Source organism: Ailuropoda melanoleuca, chromosome 8 (assembly GCF_002007445.2).
Source record: "Ailuropoda melanoleuca isolate Jingjing chromosome 8, ASM200744v2, whole genome shotgun sequence".
NCBI lineage: Eukaryota > Metazoa > Chordata > Mammalia > Carnivora > Ursidae > Ailuropoda > Ailuropoda melanoleuca.
The window spans coordinates 105,113,284-105,134,826 of NC_048225.1; the positions used below are offsets into that span (position 1 = coordinate 105,113,284).

The following is a 21,543-nucleotide window of genomic DNA, read 5'->3' on the forward strand; positions in this document are numbered from 1 at the left end:
ACCAGGAAAGCTGGGGGACAGCTGGGGGCCCCAACATGTTAGATGGGTGGTCCTTGAGGCCTGGTGTCTGTGCATTCCCATCCCATTCCTGCTATGTCTTTACCATGATATTGGGGTCTTCTCATCAGGCTCCATCTGTCATCTGATATTGGAGCCCCTCAGGGCTCTCTTGGGACCTTTGTCGCCTCACTCTACTCCCAAAGGCTTGAGGAACATCTGCTTGCACGCCACTGAAATCGACATCTCTCACTGCAGACGGAAGCTCGGGCTTCACTGACCACAGACTGTGATGAGCCCCTCTGCTGCCTGTTCCCTGGCTCCTTTTAACTTTCCGGAATACAGCATTCATCACACCTTCGTGTGATTTCTTTTTATTTATTTATTTATTTTTATTTTTTGAGAGAGAGAGGAAGGGCAGAGGGTGAGGGTGAGAGAGAATCGTAAGCAGGTTCAGGGCTCGATCTCAAGATCCTGAGATCCTAAGATCATGACCTGAGCTGAAATCAAGAGTCAGACCCCCAACCAACTGAGCCATCCAGGCTCCCCCTTTTGTGTGATTTTTTATCTGAAGTCTATGATCCCCATTACATGAGGATGAGGACCACGTCTATCTTCTTCACTCTGTATCCCAAGTGCTTAGCACAGGGCTGGCGCATCACAGACCATCAAGAAATATCTGCAGAATGAATGAACGGCAGAGCCATGTGGGGGGAATAACAGTGGCCACAGTAGAAAAGCCTCAGTTTTTTCTATAATTCTCTTTTAATAGCAGCTTTAGGGAGGTAGAATTCACATACAATACAATTCATTCATTAACACACGCGGTTTTTCGTATATGCACAGAGATGTGCCGCTAGTACCACAATCAATTTTAGAACAATTTCCATTGTTCCAACTCTCAGTAGCTGTCACTCTCCGTTTCCTTGGTTGTTATTTTTAAAAGATAAACAGCCTGGGATTGAGCCCCAGGTCGGGCGCCGCACCCAGCGGGGGGTCTGCTTGAGAGTCTCTTCCTCTCCCTCTGCCCCTCCCCAGCTCCCATATGCTCTTTCTTTCTAAAATAAATAAATCAATCTTTTACAAAGCGGGGGGGGGGGGGGGGGGGGGGGGGAAAGATAATACAGCCTAACATTTGCAGAGTGTTTTGTCGCTCAGAGTACTTCATGTGGGCTCATCGATTCTTGAACGACGCTGTGAGGTGGGCGTTTTAGGGCATCTGTCACTGAGGTTAAGCTTCAGATTATGGAATGAGACCACCAATCAATAAAAAGTTTCAGCTGAAAGGGCGGACAGGAGCGGTGGGTGTGGCCGCGGGCAGGAAGCTCCTGGCTATAGACGCATGCGTCTGGAAAGGCACGGGGCTGGGTGCTTCCCACGTGTTGTCAGTGAACTCAGGGCTGTGCACTGCACCCCGCCCGTGGCGTGCTGACCTACTCACCGAAGCACAAAGTCCATTAGGGCATACAGAAGGCACACCAATATTGCCTAAAGCAAATGGCTTTTGAAATAATAATAAAAGATCTGAATGTGAATCCTGGTTCTGCTACTTAAAAAGATGCTGAATTTGAGAACCTCCCCAATTTTCAGTTTCTTTATTTTAAAACAGTATCCTCCATGTAAGTTCGTTGTGAGGATTAAATGAATTAGTGTATAGGAAGCAACGGGTACAGTTGCTGGCACTCAATAAATAGTAAAACATTTTATTACTAATGATAAACAGATTTGAAAAAAAAAATTAAAACCCTTGTGGCAGTAACACTCTATCATTACTGAAAAATGATAATTCATTGCTCTCCACATTGTAGATAAATGGAGACACTCAAATACTGCTAATGGAGTACATCTTCTGAAAGCAGAAGGTCAATATGATGCCAGAACCATAAGCGCACTTTCCTTGAACTTAGATATTCACTTCTAGAACTTAACCCTAAGGAAATAGTCTGAACTAAGGGGAAAAAAAAAATCTGTGTGTACAAAGTTATCCAGGATGGTGTTATCTGCAATAGTAAAAACACTGGAAACCACTGAGTGATGACCCAAGGGATGGTTTGAAATTCAGGGTTAGACCAGCAAGATGGGATATTAGGTAGCCATTAAAAATGTGGTGAAGGGGTACCTGGCTGGCTCAGTCTGTAAGCATGAAACTCTTATTTGCAGGGTTATGAGTTCAAACCCCACATTGGATGTAGAGATTACTTAAAAATAAAATCTTTTTAAAAATACCATGAAAACCATTGAGGCACAGAGGGACCCCCGTGAGTGGACACCGTGAGGATGGAGGGATCCTGGAGGAAGGTGAAGAGAGAAAAGCAAGCAAAATACCCGAGATAAAGGGGGAAGCAGCTGCCAGATAGTGGGAGCCTTATAGATATTGTTCAGGATCTCGGATTTCATCCTAAGTACGATGGGAAACCACGGGAGAGTTTTTAGCAGAGGGTGACATAACCAGAACTGTGGGTTTTAAAAGCTCCTTTGTTATTATGTGGAAAACAATTTGGAAAAGTATTTTTAAAAAGCAAGTATGCAAGGGAAGTAGTATGGAAAATGTATTAGGGTGATTGCACAATGAGCAAGGGGTTTTCCCTTTACCAGAAAATCCCTACTCCCGTTGACACACCATTTTCCTCTCTTAAAGATGGAGAGAGAAAACAGCTTCTCCTGCAGTGAGTAGCTGTGTACTCTGGGAGACCCTGTATCCTGCAGCTGTTGGAGGCATTGCACAGGGAAAGGGCTCTGGAAGGGATGCGGTCTTATGAACCGTCCGGGGAGGGCAGGGGAAAGCATGTTATCAATGTCCATCAGCTACTCCAGCAGGTGATAAACTATCAAAAATAGCTTCCTGTTGCTGTTACAGATGTTATAAGTTCATTTATCACCGTTCTGATCTCCTCTCGGATCCTGCCTTTGGGGCTGGAGTCTGTCGAGCTCAAAGCAGAGACAGGAGGGCCATATCATGTGGGGCTTGGCAGGTGAGTCCTGGATGGGGGACCATGGGAGGAATGTGTTCCCAGTGGCCTCTGGGCAGGAGCAGGCTGAGTGCCTCTGTGGGTGACTCCTCAGCTCATCCTCAACAGGTGTTTGCGAGTGGTGAGGGAGCGGGTGAGCGGCTGGCGTACCCCGTCCACGTGTAACAGGGCGCTTGGCTTTATCCCCTCTCTTCTCCGTGCCACGAACATTTGTTGAGCACCTGCTCCAGGGGCAGGCAGAGTTCCGACCCCCCCAGGACACAGAGACCCTCAATAATTCTTACGTGGCTCTGTAAAGCAGAGCCATGGATGATCTCATCAAAACCCCTTCCAGTTCTGTATGAGGAAATACAGTCCAGAGAGGTCACATGCCTCTGATCTCTAGGGCACCGACGTCCAAGTCAAGCGGACTTTCTACGGTTGCATCACTCTCTAGCGAGGGTGCACGCATGGAGGACCCTGAATATGTCCCGTTCAAAGATCCTTAATAATGACACCACACTCTGAGCCTTGGAGTGGCATCATGGAAGGTTCTGGTTCATGAGTGGTTCACGAGCGGTCCACACAGAAGAGCAGACCTGCGTGAAGCTTACTCAGCGCTGGCTTCTGCCATTGCTGTACCAGGTTCGTGTCAAAGGGTAATCAAAGAGTCGAGACCTGGCTTGATCCCTGTGAGTTAACCATAGCTCGAGTTCATTACTTAAAGATCGTGGCAGAGCCGAGGGCAGAGAGGAGTGTATTTGATCCTGGCAGGTGAACCGGAAGGGTGTGGAGATCCCCATTAGGAAATCACTCTTGTGGGTTCCTAAAGCTTGAGTGACAACAGGGCTCTACGTTCTTAACACAACTTATGCAAAGGAAAGAAAATGGCAGCTGCAGCCACAGACGTATTTCCACAATGGGCCAATGACACGTCAAGGGCCATAAAGCACTGAGCAGGACTGAGCCTAAAGGATGGCTTTCTAACTTTCTTCTCCTAGAGAATGAAAAGATAGATCACTGCCATTTGTTGTTTACCCCAGAAAAGAACTCTGTTAAGTGTTTTGCATATTTGTAGTCTTTAAACAAGCTTACGAGATCTTTAAAAAATTAGATATTTATTATTAACCCAATTTTACAAATGAAAAAACTGAGGATCAGTGAGGTTAAGCAACTTTCCTCAAGTCTCACAGCTACCGAATAGTGTAGCAGGGTTTAAATCTGAATATATCTGATTCTGAAGCCATTATGCTACACTGGTTAACTTGTCCTGAACAGGGAGGTGACATCACAGAGACCTGTAAGGTTCTGCTTTCTTCGTTTTACAGCAGGATCATCTAATCCTCCTCATGTCTTCTTCACGACCAAATCTGAATCCTGGGGGTTTCGCTGGAGACCCCCCCAACAGCCTGCAATGGGCCTTCCCTGCCTTCCTGGTATGATCATACCAACTGTGGCAACCGTCTTGGGTTGGTGTCATTTCACGTTTAATGGCAAAGAAATTGTCCTTGCAAAACGATCCTCACCCGTTGCCCAGCATCCCATCCACAGTCTCTTCACCTGGGGCCACTTCACACACAGGTTCAAAGTTGGGCCAGGCTGGAAGGGACCTTTGCTAATACCTAGAGACCCACGTCTTCATTTTATAGGGGAAGAACATGGGTTACCTGATGGGAAAGTGGTTTGGCTAACTCCTGCGGCAAGTGAATGCGAGAGGTGGGACTTGAACCCAGGCCTCTTGGCTCCTGGCCGGTGCCGCCCTCTCCATGCTACCAGGCTCTGTGCATGTTTGCGGTATTTAAATGTGCGTTCACAGGGAGACAGAGAGACTACTAATCTCCTGCATCTACGTACTCTGTCTGCAGAGCGCAGTGGGGCAGAGCCCTGCTGAGAAAGATAGAGGGTGTTATCTGTTGCCTCACTCTGCTCTCCTCCGCGAGCTAGATCATTATCTTCCGAGCAGAGCAGCGTGCCCCCGCCCTGCTGGAAATGGTGAAACATTTGCCACTGACCTCCAATGACTGAGAAGCTCTGGGTGGGGCTGGGGGGTTGGTGGGGACGATGTTTCCATCAGGACATTGCTGAAACACAAGCTGGGGTCAGACCTTGCTTGTGGTTCCCGGGGGTAAGTATTGCTGGGGAGGTGGACTTTTAAAGGAGTTGGAGGAGTGTGTGTCTGTAAACAGAGAGGTGCAGAAGTCTCGAAGGGGGTTCTCTATGTGCTGGGATTCCAGAGTGTGGAAGTCAGTTGCCTTCGGCTTGGAGTGAGCCTAAGATCGAAGAGTCTGTACTTGACGGACCTTAGTCTCTTGTTCCCGAGACCTAAGATGTGTCTACGGTAACAGCAGTGGCAATCAGGGCTCCGGCTCGAAGGCGTGTAGGCCTTGGATCCAGACAGCACTAGATCCAAAGAACTCTGCTAAACCTATGTAAGCCTCAGTTTCTTCCTCTGTAAAATGGGTATACAACTATGCACCTTACAGGGTTGCTATGAGGTAACAGACAAGTAGTAGATTTGGCGCCCAGCGACGCGTTCCATCAATAATAGCTATCAATGCAACATTCTTTTTAAGTCAATGGGGAACTCGATCCCAGAGAACATCTCCCTGCAGGAGTATTTTCCTTAAGATTTGTTCAGAGCTGTAAAAGACTGGCATATGTGGAGGGAAGGGACTTGGGAGGCAATTTGGAAATGTATTGAATGGGAGTCACAGAATGCAGCCGTCAAAGAGGAAAGTCATGGAACAACAGCAGAGTAATATGTGACTTTTACATAGAGCTTACCCTGTGCCAGAAGCAGTCCGAAGAGCTTTATATAGGTTAATTCATTTTATCCTCACAACAACACTGAAAATGCCGGTGCTATTAATAGCTCCTCGTTACAGTCGAGGAAACTGAGGCACAGCGGTTTTAAGTGACTTGCCCGAAGTCAAACTGGGAAAGAAAAGCTTCTGGAGAAGGTTAGCCGAGAAGAGCGTGCTTAGAGCCGTGCTCTGGGAGTTCAGGACCCACAGCGCTTGCAAGTGTCGATGAGGCACTTGGGGAAGACTTGGTGATTGGCCGACCTATTTCTTGCTCTGTATCTTGACCTTGTTGTTTGAGCTTTGGCAACTCTGCTCAAAACAATACCTTGAGTGGAATTGGCTGTGCAGTTGGCGGGGCCCTGAGCAAATGAAGATCTGGGGTTCCTTGTTAAAAAAGTATTAAGAATTTGAAGATGGCAACAGCAAGGCAGTAAACCAATCCATGGGCCCTCAACCGACTAGATTGCCTAGGTGGCAGGCCCATGAAGCCAGCCCTGGCCCTGAGACCCAACCATGAGGCAGGAACAGTGCTGGAAGGTTCCACAGTCTCACTTACTCCCCGTGATGAGCTCTAGAAGGGAGACATTTGACTTCCCAATTAACAGAGGAGAAACTGAGACTCAGGGACATTAAGTGGCTCCCCCAAGTTTAAATAGTGTTTCCATTCTTCTCTTACGCATTGTTTCTAAGTCTTCTGCCAGGAATTGTGGAGTATAAAATATGGACAACATGGTCCCAGCCACCAAAGCACTCCCAAACTGTGCATAACCTGTAGAAGGAGCTTAGCTTCTCTGAAATTTAGTTGGGCGATCTATGAAACAGACTGGTTTGGCCCTTTCGGTTTAGCCGGAGCTTTGCGGGACCCAGCAAAAATGATCCATGATTACTGCTGAAGTTGCTTGCGATGCTCCGGATACTTGACGATTGAGGCTTAGAGCTAAGTGGCATTGAGGTTCCGTTTATCTCAGGGAATTGCTGATAAAAAAAATGCCTTCCCCAAAATTACGAATTAGAAATTTTGAATAATTTGCTTTCTTCCTTAAAACTTGGCCATGCCTGTCCCTGTCAATGTGTATTACTAAAGATGTGGCATATCTGGTTGAAACTCAAAGTTGCTACTTCTGGTTAATTTGAGTCCCTCATCATTTATGTCCATGTTAGACTCAGGGAATTCTAGGACGACGAAATGTCCGAACTACATCTATTTAGCACATCACCCTCCTCAGTTTTAGAGAAACTGAGGCTCAGAGAGAAGTGACATGTCCAAGGGGGCTGAATTTGCAAAGTCGCCAAGTTGGAAAGTGGATCTGGGTTTTCCTTTTGTATTCCAGATGTGTCCCAGCCACCTGGAGGGAGCTCCCTGCCATGGTAACCAGCACTGAAGGGACTCAAGAGACGATTTTACTGGCACCCAGGACAAAGGTGATGTCCTCACTTTCTGTCGTCCCCTTCCCCATGGTATTTGGCGGACCCCACTCCTCCCTTCTCACTGTTGGATATTTTGACCTTCTCTGTCCCCTGGTGCGTGGACACGGCAACAGCCATGGGAACAGGGACTGTTTAGGACCGAGGACTTCCCAGGACCATAAGGCTTCGTATCTTGGGTTGCTTATACGTCTCATCTGAAAATCATGGGTGAGCCCCGATTTCTTACAGGGCCCTCTGGAAATGGGTGCATTTTTATAGTTAAGCCAGTTTGTGTTGAATCCTCTGTTTGGGTCTCAGGATCACTCCCTGTTGAGCACCTATGTACGCCAGGCCCTCCACTAACCTTCTCAGATATTGTATGCAGTACGGTGAAGGCTCCGGCACCGAATAGCATGGCTTTGAATTCTGTCCTCTCCATGGGGGATTCAAGTCTTGTTTTCTCATATGTAAAATGGGGACAATAGTAGCTACCTCACAAGTTTGTTATTCTGATGATTAAACAAGATAATTTATAGGGGCACCTGGCTGGCTCATCAGTAGAGCCTGTGACTCTTGATCTGGGGTTGTGAGTTTGAGCCCCACATTGGGCATAGAGCCTACTTTTAAAAAAACTTAAAAATAAAAAATTGTTAAAAAAGAGAATTTATGCAAAATGCTTTGCATGATGCTGGCACATAACAAGCCCACAACGTGTGTAACTTAAAAAAAAAAAAGAGAGAAAGAAACAGGTGCTGTCCCCATTTTTCAGATTAAACACTGAGGCCCAGAGAAAGAAAGCTACTCATAGCCAGGAATCTCAGAGCTGAAATTCCAGACCCAAGCCATCTGGCCACCAAGTCCCCGCTCCTCACCGTCTTCCTGCACTTACCTGTGAGGCTGCCCTGCAGTGTATCCAGCTTTCTCCCACAGTATTTTATTTTCGTGTGGCCAAATCTATATCAAACCTTGTTGGAGACAGTGGCTTGCCCTGCAGCCAGGGCTGGCGGACGCCTTTCGCTGAATGGCTCTTTCCTGCCCTCTCCATTCATCCATTGCCTGTACTTTGACGTTCCTACTCAGTGACTCCTCTCTGAGTGTTCTGTTGAGTGGGGATCCATTTTTCCTCTGAGATAGTACGTACTATGGATGCCACTCTTTCTGACGTTTCATCATGCTTTGTTGTGACATCTCTTCTGCTTTTTGGCTTTTCACATATTAATGTCTTGATTTTCCGAGGACAATGTGAGCTCTTGAATGTTCAGATGGCGTTCTTGCCTTCATCCTGTCCATTAGACTATTCCATCCAGGGCCACACACCTAGACCACTCAATATATATTTGATTGAAACTCACACATGTAGCTGATTATTTCAATGTTTTATTAACATGGTGAGATACAATTTAGATTGTAAATAAAATTTTTATGTAGATAAATTTTGTACTATGCTAATTGAGGGACTCAGAATTTCTGGGTTTACTCAATATTCTTAAAATATTGAAAAAAGATACTTTAATTGTGGAAAACTTGGACAATGACAGATAGTATATAGAGTTAAATAAAGCATCGTCCACAATCTCAATACCCAGTTTTGTTAACATTTAGATATATTTTCTTTCATTTCCCCTTTTTGAACAAAGTACATTTAAATGAAATCTCCAATTTAATTTCCATAAATTTACATTCATGAATAAATGTATATTTGATATGCAAAATTACTGTCAACGAAGTATTCTGGATTTGGTGAACCGAATCAGGTGACTGAGGGTTATTACTAAACTAATATAATAGACAAAAAGTTTAATGAGCCAAAGTTTTATTTTTTGTACAATTTTTTAAAAATTTTTATTCTTTTTATATATTTTAACATGTATATTTATATACATATATTTTATATTTTATATATTTTAACATGTATATTTATATACATATATTTTAACATTTATGTTTATATATTTTATATATTTTTAAATATATTAATATATTTTTATTCTTTTTATATATTTTTAACATGTTTTGCACATGCTTGCTCTAGTGTTTTTGTCTATTTGTCTTTAAATTTTATTTGATTTAAATATATGAAGTTTTAGTATTTTAGAATCAAATCTATTTTTCCTGCTGCTTTGTGCTTTCTTCCATTGCATATAAGCTGAGAAAGTTACCTCTCATCTGGGATTTAATAAATATTATTGAATATGTGAATATCTGATCCATTTCCTTCTACTTTAAAAGCCTCGACTTGAAAATGTTTACTTCTTTAATCTCTTTGGAATTTATTTTTTTATATCATGTCTGGATGCAAGCTATTTTTTGTTTTTCTTATAGGTAGCTAATTTATTATTCTGTGCACAACGTTTCTTAAAAGACTCTTTCCTTTCCACCTACTGCTTTGTGAACCGCTTTTGTGATTTATTTATTATCCATACTAGAGAATTTTTTCAAGTCTACACCACTCTTTAAAAATGGTATGTCAAGGGGCACCCAGGTGGCACAGTGGATTGAGAGACCAACTCTTGGTTTCAGCTCAGTTCGTGATCTCAGGCTCGTGGGATGGAGTTCTGTGCTCAGAGCCGAGCCTGCTTGAGTTTCTCTATCTCCCTCTGTTCCCCCTGTGCTCTCTCTCTTTTTCTCTCTCAAATAAATAAATAAATGAATCTTTTTTGAAAAAAAGTGGTATGTCAGGAACCTGCCTGGTCACAATTCTTTTTCACACACGTTTCAGTTCTTCTCAACTGTTACTTTCTTCCCCAGATAAATTTTAGAATTAATTTGGAGTTGTAAAAAATTCTCACTATAGTTTTAATTGGAGTTATACAGCCCAACAAATTATTTTCAAAGTGATTTTTTTTAGTCTTCTAGATTCCCAATCTGAAACATCACGTGTCTATTATTTATGTCTTTTTAAATTTTTTTATTTATTTATTTTTAAAAGAGGTTATTTTTAAGTCTCTGCACTTTAAGGACTCTGCACAGTTCAAACTCACAACTCCGAGATCAAGAGTCGCATGCTCTACTGACTGAGGCAGCCAGGCACCCCAATTTTTAGATATCTCAGAAGATTTTTATTATTTTCTTAAAATTAATCTTACACTCTATCCTGTGTGATAGCTGCTAAGACTCCTGGTTCCCCCTCCCCACAATTCCATTTCCTAACTGGTTATTGCTGATATAATAGGAAGAATAGCTGATAATTTTAGAATATTATCATGCCCTCAGGACTTTCCTGAGTACTCTCATCAATTTCACTACTTTTTCAATTGATTCTTTGGGGATTTCTAGGTGTAAAACCACATCTTTTGCAAATAAGGATGAATTTGACTTGCCCTTGCCCCAAACCATACCTTGATTGCTTTCATGTATCAGTGAATAGCCCAGGCTCTGGCACCAACCTGCGTGGGCACAAAGCCCCATTAACTCTTCTTATTATCTGAGCAAGTTATTGAATTTCTCCATGTCTTAGTTTTGCCCTCTGTAAAATGGAAATAGTAATTATACTTCAATTTTTAAAAAAGGAAAAAGAAAAGGAAAAAACAGTACCATATCTCTTCAATGGTTGTGAGAATTAGGTGAGTGATATACGTAAAAGTGTCGCAGAACGTGCTCAATTAACTATTCCATACCCTTATTATTATTGGAGGTTGGAGGTTGGAGGAACTTCCAACTTCCCAAGTTAGAATTTCCAGGATTAATTTTTTTAAATGGTTATAGCAGACATCCTTGCTCTCGCTAAAACATTTTACCACTTGTTAAGGTGTTGATTATTGGTATTCTTTATTATAAGATATTCTTTATTATAGTAAGAAATAAGTCTCATATTCTTATTTTATTAAGAAATAAGAAACAAGTATTTGATTTCATCAAATGAATGTTTTTTGGCATTTTACGAGATCATCATTTCAAAAACTTGATCTGTTGATGCTCTGTTCATATTATGTAAGAGACAGTTCCCTGAAATGATTGAGAGCTGAGCCTGGTTTGAAATTTGGCTCTTCCAGAGGGGGGACTGGGGAAAATTGCTCAACCTTCCCAAGCCTTACTGTCCTGTCTAGGAAATGGTGATAATGTCTATTCTTGCAAAGCAAGAGCATAAAAGAGCATGGTGAATTCTCAACACTAGTTTTCATTATTTTCATAGTTGATTTCCTGGATGTCCCTGGAATAACTTCTTGATATTATCTTATATTTACTTCTGTATTCATAAGTGACATGATCCTGCTGCATTTTTCACTTTTTGTCTGTGCCCTGGATCTGCATAAGAGCACAAAAATCACGTGTTCCTCAAAAGTTTAAAATAACTCATTTTCTAAAACCATTTGGACATAAATTTTGAGTAGATTAATTCCAATAATGCTTTTAGTTTCTAAATAATAATGTCATTTATTGCATGCTTATTATTATGTGACAAAAGCTATAATAATTACTTCATGAAGCTCATCTTATATCATCCTCAGAGGCAAGTATCATTTATATTTGTCTTATTAAAACCTCAGAACTAGTTATTTTTGCTCCCATCATACAGATAAGAAAACTGAGGCTTTGAGGAGTTCAAGAACTAGACCAGGCTCAAGCAGGGAATGAACAGAGATGTGAATTCAAGCTGACTCCGTTCTCTGCTTTTCATGGCTAAATACCATGCAGCCTTCCACACTTCTTTCTTGGTACTTTGTTTGATTTTGGGCTCTTTAAACTTCCTGTGCCTTATGGAATCAATTTTGCTAATTTATATTTTTCTAGGAAATCATTAATTTTATTGAGATTTCATTAAAAAAACACCTTAGTAGCCTCAGAATTTTTTATCTCCTCTGTTTCTGGGGCTATATTCATTATGAGTTTGGCTTATTTATGTTTCCTCCTTTTCTTGATTATTCCAAAGTGCATATTAAATTAGGGGAGAAAAGTCTAGTAATGTGAGGGAGACTGGATGATATTATAAAATGGAAAGAGATTTTTTTTCTTTTAAAGTATCCCATTTCCATCCAAATTTGCTTCTCTTCCCCCTTCCTTGAGTCCTTTTTTTTTTTTTAAAGATTTTATTAATTTATATGACACAGAGGGAGAGAGCACAAGCAGAAGGAGAAGCAGATTCCCTACCAAGCAAGGAGTCCAATGAGGGGCTCGATCCTAAGACCCTGGGATCATGACCTGAGCTGAAGGCAGATGCTTAACCAACTGAGCCACCCAGGGACCCCTTACTTTAGTCTTTAAAAAGAAGAATGCTTGGAGCGCGAAAGAGCCTGACGAAAACTTTCAAGTGTCCAGCCCTTCATTCACCAGGGCCTAGAAAGGACTTCTCCTTGCCTCAGCTCCACAGCTGAGGCAGTGGCAGGCCTGGGAGGCCAGGCTCTCCTAGGCTTGTTCTCTTTCCATATGATTCAGCTGTGCTATGGTTCAAAATTTTAATTTTAAAAACAATAAATTAATGAAGATTGCAAAAAAAATCTTTTCAAGGGATGTCTGGGTGCTCAGTCAAGCATCTGCCTTCGGCTCAGGTCATGTTCCCAGGGTCCTGGGATGGAGCCCTGTGTCAGGCTTCACGCTCAGTGGGGAGCCTGCTTCTCCCTCTCCCTCCGCCTGCCACTCCCCCTGCTTCTGCTCACTCTCCCTCTCTGTTAGAAAAAAAAAAATCGATAAAGCCTTAACAATATTGATAGCAATTATTGATTATTGCAATCCATATGGTTTTCATATAAATCATCTCCTATTGTGCTCTTGTTTGAAACCACCCTTTGTAGAATGACTCTCTCCAAAGAAAGCATGTCAGGCAGGAACGAGGTGCGTCTTTATTATTTCACCTCAATGTTGGGCTGTGCCAACTACAAAGGCCCCACGAGAGCTCCTCTATCAATAGAAAGGGGAAGCAATCAGATGGGATCCGGGCCTGACCAGAGGTCTTGGGATTTCTTGGCAGGTCTGAAGCAAACGGAGCAAATGCTCCCAGCCTCTGCTGGAGTGTGGGTGGCAGGTTCCTGGCAGGGAGCTGTGTTAGTGTTGGTCCAGGTGTCAAAACTCAGCACGTGAAAGAGGGCAGAACAGTCCCAATCTTGATGAGGGAATGAGCCAGTGGCAAACTCTCTCATGGTCCAGGTACTTTTTTCACAACCTAATTACACTAATTTGCTCATTTCCTGGTTATTTGGTGTGTGGGGTGGGGGGGGAGGAGGTGCAAATGAGCAGATGTTTTTGCTCACTGTCTGATCAGCAATCTGCAATTAGACCCCAAGGAACAGCCTGTTCGTTGCGGTGAGGGGCCATTAGCCACTTAAATAATGACATCTGTCATCATTTTCATACCTCATCCTGTCCCGGATCTTATCTTCAAACTATACTCAACATGAATGCCTGAGTTTCCTAAAATAGACCAACTCAATTTTAATAGCTCTACTCTAGATGCCATCTTGGTGAAGCATATCCGATATGGAGTCCGGATCTTCCTCCATTCATAATGGGGTCAGGTCCCGATAATCCCATTGTAAATTGAAAATATCCTAAGTCGGAAATGCATTTATTCCACCTAATGTTCCAAACATAGCCTCGCCCAGCCCACCTTAAACGAGCTCAGAGTACTTACATTAGCCTATAGTGGGGCAAAGACCATCTGACACAGAGCCTGTTGTATAATAACGTGTTGAATATCTCCGGTATCTTATTGAACCCTGCACTGAGAGTGAACAACAGAATGCCTGTAAGGGTGCAGAAGGGTTGTGAGTGTATCGGTTGTTGACCCTCATGGTCGCATAGCTGACTGGGAGCTGCCTAGCATTAGACAGGGTACGGCACCGCATACGGCCAGCCCACGAACAGATCCAAATTCAAAATTCCAAGTACGGTTTCTACTGAATGAGTATGATTTTCCACCACTGTATTGTCTAAAAATCATTAAGTCAAACTGTCATGGGGGCCCATCCGTAATCACTGAGTGCTTCCCACATGCCTGGCGTTGTATACCGGTCTTTAGAAACAGCATGATGCACTGGGCCCACCCAAGAACTCTGTGAGGTAGATGCTATCATTCTCCCCAAATTACAGGTACAGACGCTGAGGTCCTGAGAAGTTTAATTCCCATTTAGAAGGGAACAGAACTTGGATTCCTACTGACGTCTGTTTGAGTTTAGGCTATATCCTGGCATAGGTAGCGTGCGTCATTTGGCTAGTAAGATGTTCAGAATATAATAAAACGACGGCAGGAAGTACAGTTTTGTATAAAGAAACAAAATAAGATATTGGTTTTAAAATAGTGGAACATTGTTTTAATGCAGTGATTCTCAACTGGGGGCAAGAGTTGCTGCATTGGGGTGGGGCATTTGGAAATGTGTGGGGCCATTTTTGGTCAGTTCGGTGGTCACATTAACCTGTTACGATGTGGTCTCCCAGGATGCTGAATGTCCAGCACAGTGCAAAATAGTTCTAGACAACAATGGAGTGTCTGGTGCTGGATCTCAGAAAGCGCTCAGAAACACGGAAAAAGGGGCATAGTAGTAATTCACGATGATGCCATAAAACTCAAGGGTAGCAAACTCAGATGGCTTCAGGGGTCAGTCAGGGACTGAGGACCACATATTCCTTGTTAGGGCCTCCAAATTTAAGTCTTGAGAAAGCACTTCATCAAACAAAATCACTTGGCGCCGAATTTGGTCTGTGGCTCTCCAGTTTGGAGCTTTTTACTGGCGGTTTTTCTGATCTAGAAACATGTTTACGATAGATTCAGTGAAGAGGAAAAGCTGCTCGTCAGTGAGACGCTGTGTTTAGAAAAGGTTGAATCCATGTATACATGTATTTACACGCACACATATACAGAGTACCGATACTTATGAAAATCTGTAGACAGTGTTAGGGAATAAAATGCGGGCGATTTTGTGAAATGTTTTGATTATTTGTATTTTAAATTCCACCACAAATGTCTGTTAGTTGTTTAATTTTTAATAAATAAGGAGAGAGAGGAGCCTTAAAAAATGAAAATCTGAGTGTGGTTTCAGAACACAGCCCTTAGCGGCTTCCGGGCCGTCCCTTTTGATGAAAGAAGGAGAATAATTTCTGTGATTAAGGACAAGTCAGACATTGAAGATGAGGTAATCAATACCAAAGCACTAGGACGCCTTCAAAACTGGAACAACACTGTTGGTTTCCCAGACACGCTGGTCACGCTTCTAGCCCCTTTCCAAGATTTTCATGTCTTTTGTGGCTCAATAAAGCTCTCCTGGTAAAGTCCAATCTCCTTTCTGCATCTACCCCAGAAATCAATACTGGAATTTGCTTGAGAAATCAGTACCTGTCAAAATTTTAGGAGGGTTTATCCAAAATAAGACAAGAGCAAGGCATTAAAACTATTATCTATGCCTTTTTTCAATCGAGTTGCCCAATCCTTCAAGGTCATTGTTTTTTCCTGAAAAATCCCCGTTTTGCTTTAGCTCCATCATTTTTGTGTTTTATTTCCAGCTCTGCAAATTTTATTTTGTGCTCAAGTCACTTTTGACTGAGCTTTCTTTCTGGAGTTTGCTGATCACTGGAGGATTTATACCCACTTGTCTATGGGAACTTCCTGGAGTTCTTTCTCACCTGCCTCTCTGGGTTGTGTCTTCCTCCTGCTCCCCTGCAGCCCCTTCTAACCGGCATCTGGTGCTCATGAGACAACCCGACACATTTAACTTGAAAAGTAAAGGGTAGAGTTAGGTGCCTTCGGGAGAAGTAGCTAGAACTTATTATGTAGGAAAGGGGGCAGATAAAGGACATATGATGAATAAACTGGGTATGTGTTGCTTCCAACTTTTGACTTTGTAAAGTCACTGCCAAGGACTAGCTTGTAGGTGTGTGAAAGGAGATGGTGGTGTTTTCTTTCTGGAAACTTCCAACTGGCCAACACCCACAGCCCTGAAGAGGCTTTGGTGGCAAACACCACACATCTTCCTGCCCATCACCGCCTTCTCTCTCTCTTGACTCTTGGTCCAAGTTCTGATCTTAGAAAGCCCCTGTGTGAGAATCACAATTAAAACAAAAGTTTTCAGGACTTTCCACACCGCCTTTAGCACTTGGAAACCCTGATAGGGAAAATAAGCGTCCATGGCAAAGTCTATTAAGGGGTTATGATCTGCCCCGTCTGAGTGCTGAGTAAGTATCATTTCAAAAGCTTTGAAATTATCCTGCCTTTGTCTTATAGTAAACTCCATATTCAACAACATGCTGATGAAATGCATAAGCTGATTTTTTAAATCAACATGTTCATGGACGTAACAGCATCCAGAGTCTCAGTCCTAAAACCTCATGAAGCCATGCCTGGTGTGTGTGTGAGTCTGTGTGCATATGCATGTGTATTTAAGATTTGGATTCTTTCATGACTCTCTCCCACTGTATTTGCTCGAGTGGAACCCTTCACACTTCTGGCCCCAGGCTCTCCGGGCGCTGAGACCAGTGGTTGAAACTGTAGGCTTGGGTTTAGAGCCCAAATCTAGGTCAGCCACTTGCCGGCTGTGTGGCCTCAGACGTGTCCCTCTGCTGTCTGAGTCTCACCAGCTCATTAGTAAAGGAGGGGTCATAACATCCCAGCCATGGACCGCGTGAATGGGGTCGCACGGTGCGTGTGCCAGGGGCTCATCCAGTGCATGCCCCCCGCCCCCGCTGTCAGGTGCTAATATCTAACGACTAGTTACTGCCTGTTTTGTAGATTCAAAAAGTGAAATCTGCGGGGAGGAAAGCCAGTGACCCCTGAGCAGCCGAGTTTGCCTGCAGGGAATTGGGGCGTAGAGCCCCTGAGTCCTGAGCAGCCTCCTCTCCTCCTGCAGTTCTCCAGGACGGTCCTGCGGGGGTGGCACTGCGTGCAGACCAGCTGCCCAGTGTGGTTCCCCCACATCTCTTCCTTCTGCCCCCCGCCCCCGGAAGAGCCTGAGGCTCACTGACGCCCCGCGGCCGCCCTGCAAGCTCATCATGCTGACAGAGTGAGTGGGGTTCCGACCAGACTGATGGGTGTAGCTGGCTTCCAGGCACGCACACCACCCTCCCTTGCTCCCCATGCCTTACCGTCCAGAGAGGCAAAGGGACGAGCCCTGAGACACACAGCAACACTGGATGGCTGTCTCTGGCTGGGGGCAGGGGCGGGTTTGCAGCTGTAGTCGAATCTCTGCAACCTCTAACTCTAACCCTTGTCCTTTTGCAACAGAAACATGAAGCTCTGGCATGGGTTAGTGATTGCAGTGGTGTCCCTCGTCCTCCAGGCCTGCGTCTTCGCCGCCATCAGCTACCTGCTCAGCAGGCACATGGGTAAACGCCCTGGCATCCTCTTCCCTCCTAGCCACTTGCAGGGACCGTCCCTGAGCCCACAGCAAGATGAGCCCCAAGCACCCCTTGCATACCTACTTGAGGATCTGCTAGCCAGATCATCCCTTACTGGGTAATCCCCACTCTGACCCAACCTATTTCCGGTTGGGAATGACAGCCAGAGCCCTTCCACAGCCCAGACCTTCTACCTAGAGACCAGCTCCTGCAATGCTCGTGAGGCTGGGCTCATTTAGCCTGGGTCTAACTCATTTTCTTTGTCACCTCCAAAGGACTCAACGTGAAGAAATGGCTTTGCATTCCCACAGGAGGGAGGATGGCTAGACGAAGAGATTAGCTTAAATTCTTGAGCTGATTCACAATGGAAAATAGAGTTCTGTTCTGGGATGGCATTATAATTAGGGAAAGTAAAATAAAGGAAGTGTAGGCTTTTCGAGCCATTCATTCATTCACTACAACAGGGAACAAAACAAAAACCCCTGTCCTATAACTTACATTGCAGGGGGCGCACAGACGACAAGCCAGACAAACAGGTAATGCGCACGTGCATTAGATTATGGTGGATGCTAGGGAAGAGGAAGATGAAGCAAGGCGAGGGGATAGGAACGGGACGGTGGCCAGCAACACTGACAAGCTGACATTTGAGTACAAACCTCTGGAAGTGAGGAAGTGAGCCTCATTTGCAAAGGGCCTGAGGCAGAAGGGTGTCCGGTAGAGGACAGCAGGAGCAGAGAGGCCAAGGTGGCTGCAACTGCGAGAAGGAGGAATGGTGAGGCCTGGGGGCCCTTGCAGGCTGGGACTTCAGCTTGTACTCCAAGCCAGGCGAGGGGGTTCGAGTGGAGCGCTGACGTTTGAAGAGGTCCCTGGATATTTTGCCCTATGGAGGGCAGTGCTCAGAGACAGAATGCGCCTGACCTGGAGAGCTGCCACTTTTGACCCTTGCCCTGTCCCCTTTAGCCAAGGAGAGTGAGCGGATACTGAAAGGGGCCAGTGTCCAGGCCCCAAGGCCCAGCCCTGCCCACCATCAGCCACTCGCTGCCAAGGAGGAGACTCGAGGCACCCCTGGGTCTGAGCCCCGTTATAGGCGTGAGTAATGGGGTGGGAAGGGGGGAACTTGTCCTATAGCTTCTTCTGCCCTGCCCGGACCCCGGGGAGCCGCCCTGCAGCAGCCCGGCTCTGTCCCCGCCAGCCCAACCCCAGCCGGAGGATTCCGCGCACCCACCGTGAGGGCCTCGCCAGCCTACCTTTTCAGTAAGCTGCTCTTCCTATCACATGGGGCCCATCGCGCTGGGTTTGTGTGGGTCTAAGTTCTTTTCCAGGTTTGGTCCAGTGTGAGCCACGGCAGAGGGGGCTTGGGGCTGTCTCTGCTCCTGTCTCTGTCATACTATGGTGCCTGTTCTTCTAACCGGCCGCGTAGTGGGGCAACCAAGATGTCAGCCGCCTCTGCCTGCCTCTGGCCGAGGGATCTGGGTGTTTTAATAAATCCGAGTCTCGGTGATGGTTCAAATCCCCGTCCCCCTCTGGTGAGTGAACCAACAGGAACACCACCTCTTGTTTCCTCTTTCAGGGCTGAGGAGACGCACCAGGTCAGCCTTCACGCAGTGGAAATTCCTGCTTCCACAGCAAGACGACTAACTGCCCCAGTCTACTCACCCCCCAGAGACCACACTCTTTCCCCTGGTTTATCTCTTGACTGATTTGCATTCGCTCCAACCTTCTATCTTTTCAGTTGGAGGGATCTGGTGGTCAGGCTTCCCTGCACTGAGATAAGACCTCAGTGTGTGTGAGAACCAGAGGAGAGCATCACGTGAACTCAGTGTTTCTGCAGAAAGGGCGGGGCAGGGGGCACTGGCCTCATCGGGACCCTGGCCCTAGAGCTTCACCGGACCCCGGCCAGAGAATCAGAGACTCTTTGGTTGGCAGGGACCTCAGAGATCGTCATCCAACCCTCTTGCTTCACCGGGAGCAAAACCAGATGCAAAAAGGGTTGTCATCTGCCTAGAGTTAGTGACAGAGCTAGAGCCTGTGCCCGTGTCCCTGCTAGCCCCTCCAACACGGCCCTGCCCGAGGTTGTTTCTATTGGTTTTAGATGGAGCGGGATGGAGCAGCTGTGCCTGGACTTTTTGGGCACATTCCTGGCTTTTTGGGGGGCCCTTTCTCCCCTTCTGCTTTCTTTGTTCAATTCCTTCTTTCTCTTTTTTTTGGCGGGGGGCTCCGCATCTCTCTTCCCCGCTTGGCTTTGCATGGCTGGCTCTGCCTGTCTCTGTCTTCCTCTCCCTTCCATTGTGTCCATCTCTTCCTAATACCCGCTGGTTTTCCTTAGAAGAACAGTTTCTATTTCTCCCTAGATGACAGCGACACATCCTCAGACAGCTCCGACAGTTCGGACAGCTCAGGCAGCTCGTCTCCAGCCCGCCAGGTAACGAACAACCCTGATCCCAGCCCTTTGTATGCAGTTGGGGTCCTTGCTGTAAAAGACTGAGCAGCACCAGGCCATCCTAGCTGCAGAGATGGGAGCAGGGAAGGCAGGGCTTCTTGAGTCTTTATAGCATCCGTAGTGACAGGTGGGCAGGCTCATGGCAACGTGGATCTGAGTGGGCTGTAAAAAGGCAAGTACTAATGGACCAGCTCCTCCTCCCCATGCCCCAGTCACTGGGCCAAAGTCCGCTCTGAGTCCTGACCTCACTGAGATTCAGTCTCCACAGCTTTCCTTAAACCCCTTCATTCTCCACAGACAGGAGGCAGGAGCTGTGGGCCATCGTCCCCCTTCCTGCTTCCCTGCTCTCCAACCCAGGCACCTGGGAGCCGCCTTCTCTCCCTTCCAGCCTGGGGGGAGCCGAGCCACCCTGAGTGAGAGTTCCGTCCTGGGGTGCCCCCTCCTCCGACCCTGTTAGGAATCTTGACCCACATTTCTCTGCTTCCCCCCGCCCAAGGCCACCAAGGACATGAATTACACACAAGTGGTCTTTTCCACCCCTGGAGGACTGAAAAATGAATCTGCCCTGGACTACGAGAACATAAAGGAAACCACAGATTATGTGAACGTCAATCCCATAAGCCGCAAGCCCAATTTCTGGACTTCTCTGAACCCTGCTGACCCTGAGCCAGTGGAATACACTCAGGTGGCCATGTGAATTCTCGGCTTTCTCGTGGGGGGCTGCTCTCTAGAAATTCTCGCACTTATTTTGTAGGGGAATTACTTTTTTTTTTTTTTTAAACAAGGCATAGGAGAATAAGTAGGCCTGTATCTCACTCAACAAGAAAGATTCGGGTCAGATGTCAGGAAGAACTTCTAGGATAAGTATGAATGAGTGGAGATATCAGTAGAGAAAGGGGTAAATAAAGTCTTTCTCCATAGAAAATTGTGAAAAACATTTTAATCAGCTGTAGTAGAGTTCTGTTTGGCGATCTTACCATTAAATGACTCTTTGAGCTCTTTAATGTTTGTCAACCAACAACTTCCTTCAAAGTTTTAAATAAAATGGCAACGGCCACTTCTTCGTTTCCTCTTGCCTCACCCGGCACGCTGCCCTTTGCAGGGCTGTGTCTTGCTGAGCAATGCTGCTCTGCCCTCAGCACTTTAAGTAGGCCACTTAGAAGGCTCACCATCAGTCAACCTTTGAATTCCCTGATTATTAGAAACAAAGGCTGACAGAGCCCTGGTAAATACCAACTAGCACCACAGTCTGTGATTCCAGGGAAACATCTCCCCAAATTCAATCCAATAAAATGCAATATTCTTTTCTGGTTTGTTGTTGTTTACTTGTTTGTTTTAAGCCGATTAGGAAAAAAAGGGCACTTTCTTAACTTGATGAAGAACAGCTTATCTCAAATCAGCTGATTGCATGATATTTCTCCGTAAGGTCCTAGACACAGTTTTAGTGAAACATGAACACAGTAAAAGTGTCCACACTGTCATTTCACGTCACGGCCCTAGAAGTTCTCGTTGGTGGAATCAAACAGTTGACAAAAATAAGGGCCATTACTGTTGGAAAGGAGGATGAATTTCGTGATTGTTTGTAGCTACCCTCATCCTACAAAAATCTCAGAGAATTAACGTGTTTTAAAATTGACAATGAGGGGCGCCTGGGTGGTACAGCGGTTAAGCGTCTGCCTTCGGCTCAGGG

The 21,543-nt window shown here is 45.3% G+C and overlaps 1 protein-coding gene across 5 annotated transcripts; it reads left to right on the forward strand.

The window, feature by feature from the left end:
• The first annotated feature begins 4,912 nt into the window (after positions 1–4,912).
• RHEX (regulator of hemoglobinization and erythroid cell expansion) lies at positions 4,913–21,161 on the forward strand. Of its 5 annotated transcripts, none has more exons than XM_034667152.1 (8): positions 4,913–5,070; positions 7,081–7,171; positions 7,291–7,384; positions 16,809–17,079; positions 17,301–17,401; positions 18,374–18,502; positions 19,765–19,835; positions 20,350–21,161. In XM_034667152.1, the coding sequence occupies exons 4-8, from the start codon at positions 17,069–17,071 to the stop codon at positions 20,548–20,550; spliced, it is 513 nt and encodes a 170-aa protein (XP_034523043.1). In that variant the 5' UTR covers positions 4,913–5,070; positions 7,081–7,171; positions 7,291–7,384; positions 16,809–17,068; the 3' UTR covers positions 20,551–21,161. The 5 variants fall into 5 exon arrangements, with proteins under 5 accessions (XP_034523043.1, XP_034523044.1, XP_002928473.1 ...); XM_034667153.1 differs by having other exon boundaries at positions 16,927–17,079; XM_002928427.4 differs by lacking the exon at positions 7,291–7,384.
• The last annotated feature ends 382 nt before the right edge of the window (positions 21,162–21,543 follow it).

Bases quoted from the DNA above. Each gene is read 5' to 3' on its own strand.
- RHEX (XM_034667152.1), top strand. The intron at 17,402-18,373 runs GTAAACGCCCTG...TGTCCCCTTTAG, and splicing joins CCTGCTCAGCAGGCACATGG to CCAAGGAGAGTGAGCGGATA. The intron at 18,503-19,764 runs GTGAGTAATGGG...ATTTCTCCCTAG, and splicing joins GTCTGAGCCCCGTTATAGGC to ATGACAGCGACACATCCTCA.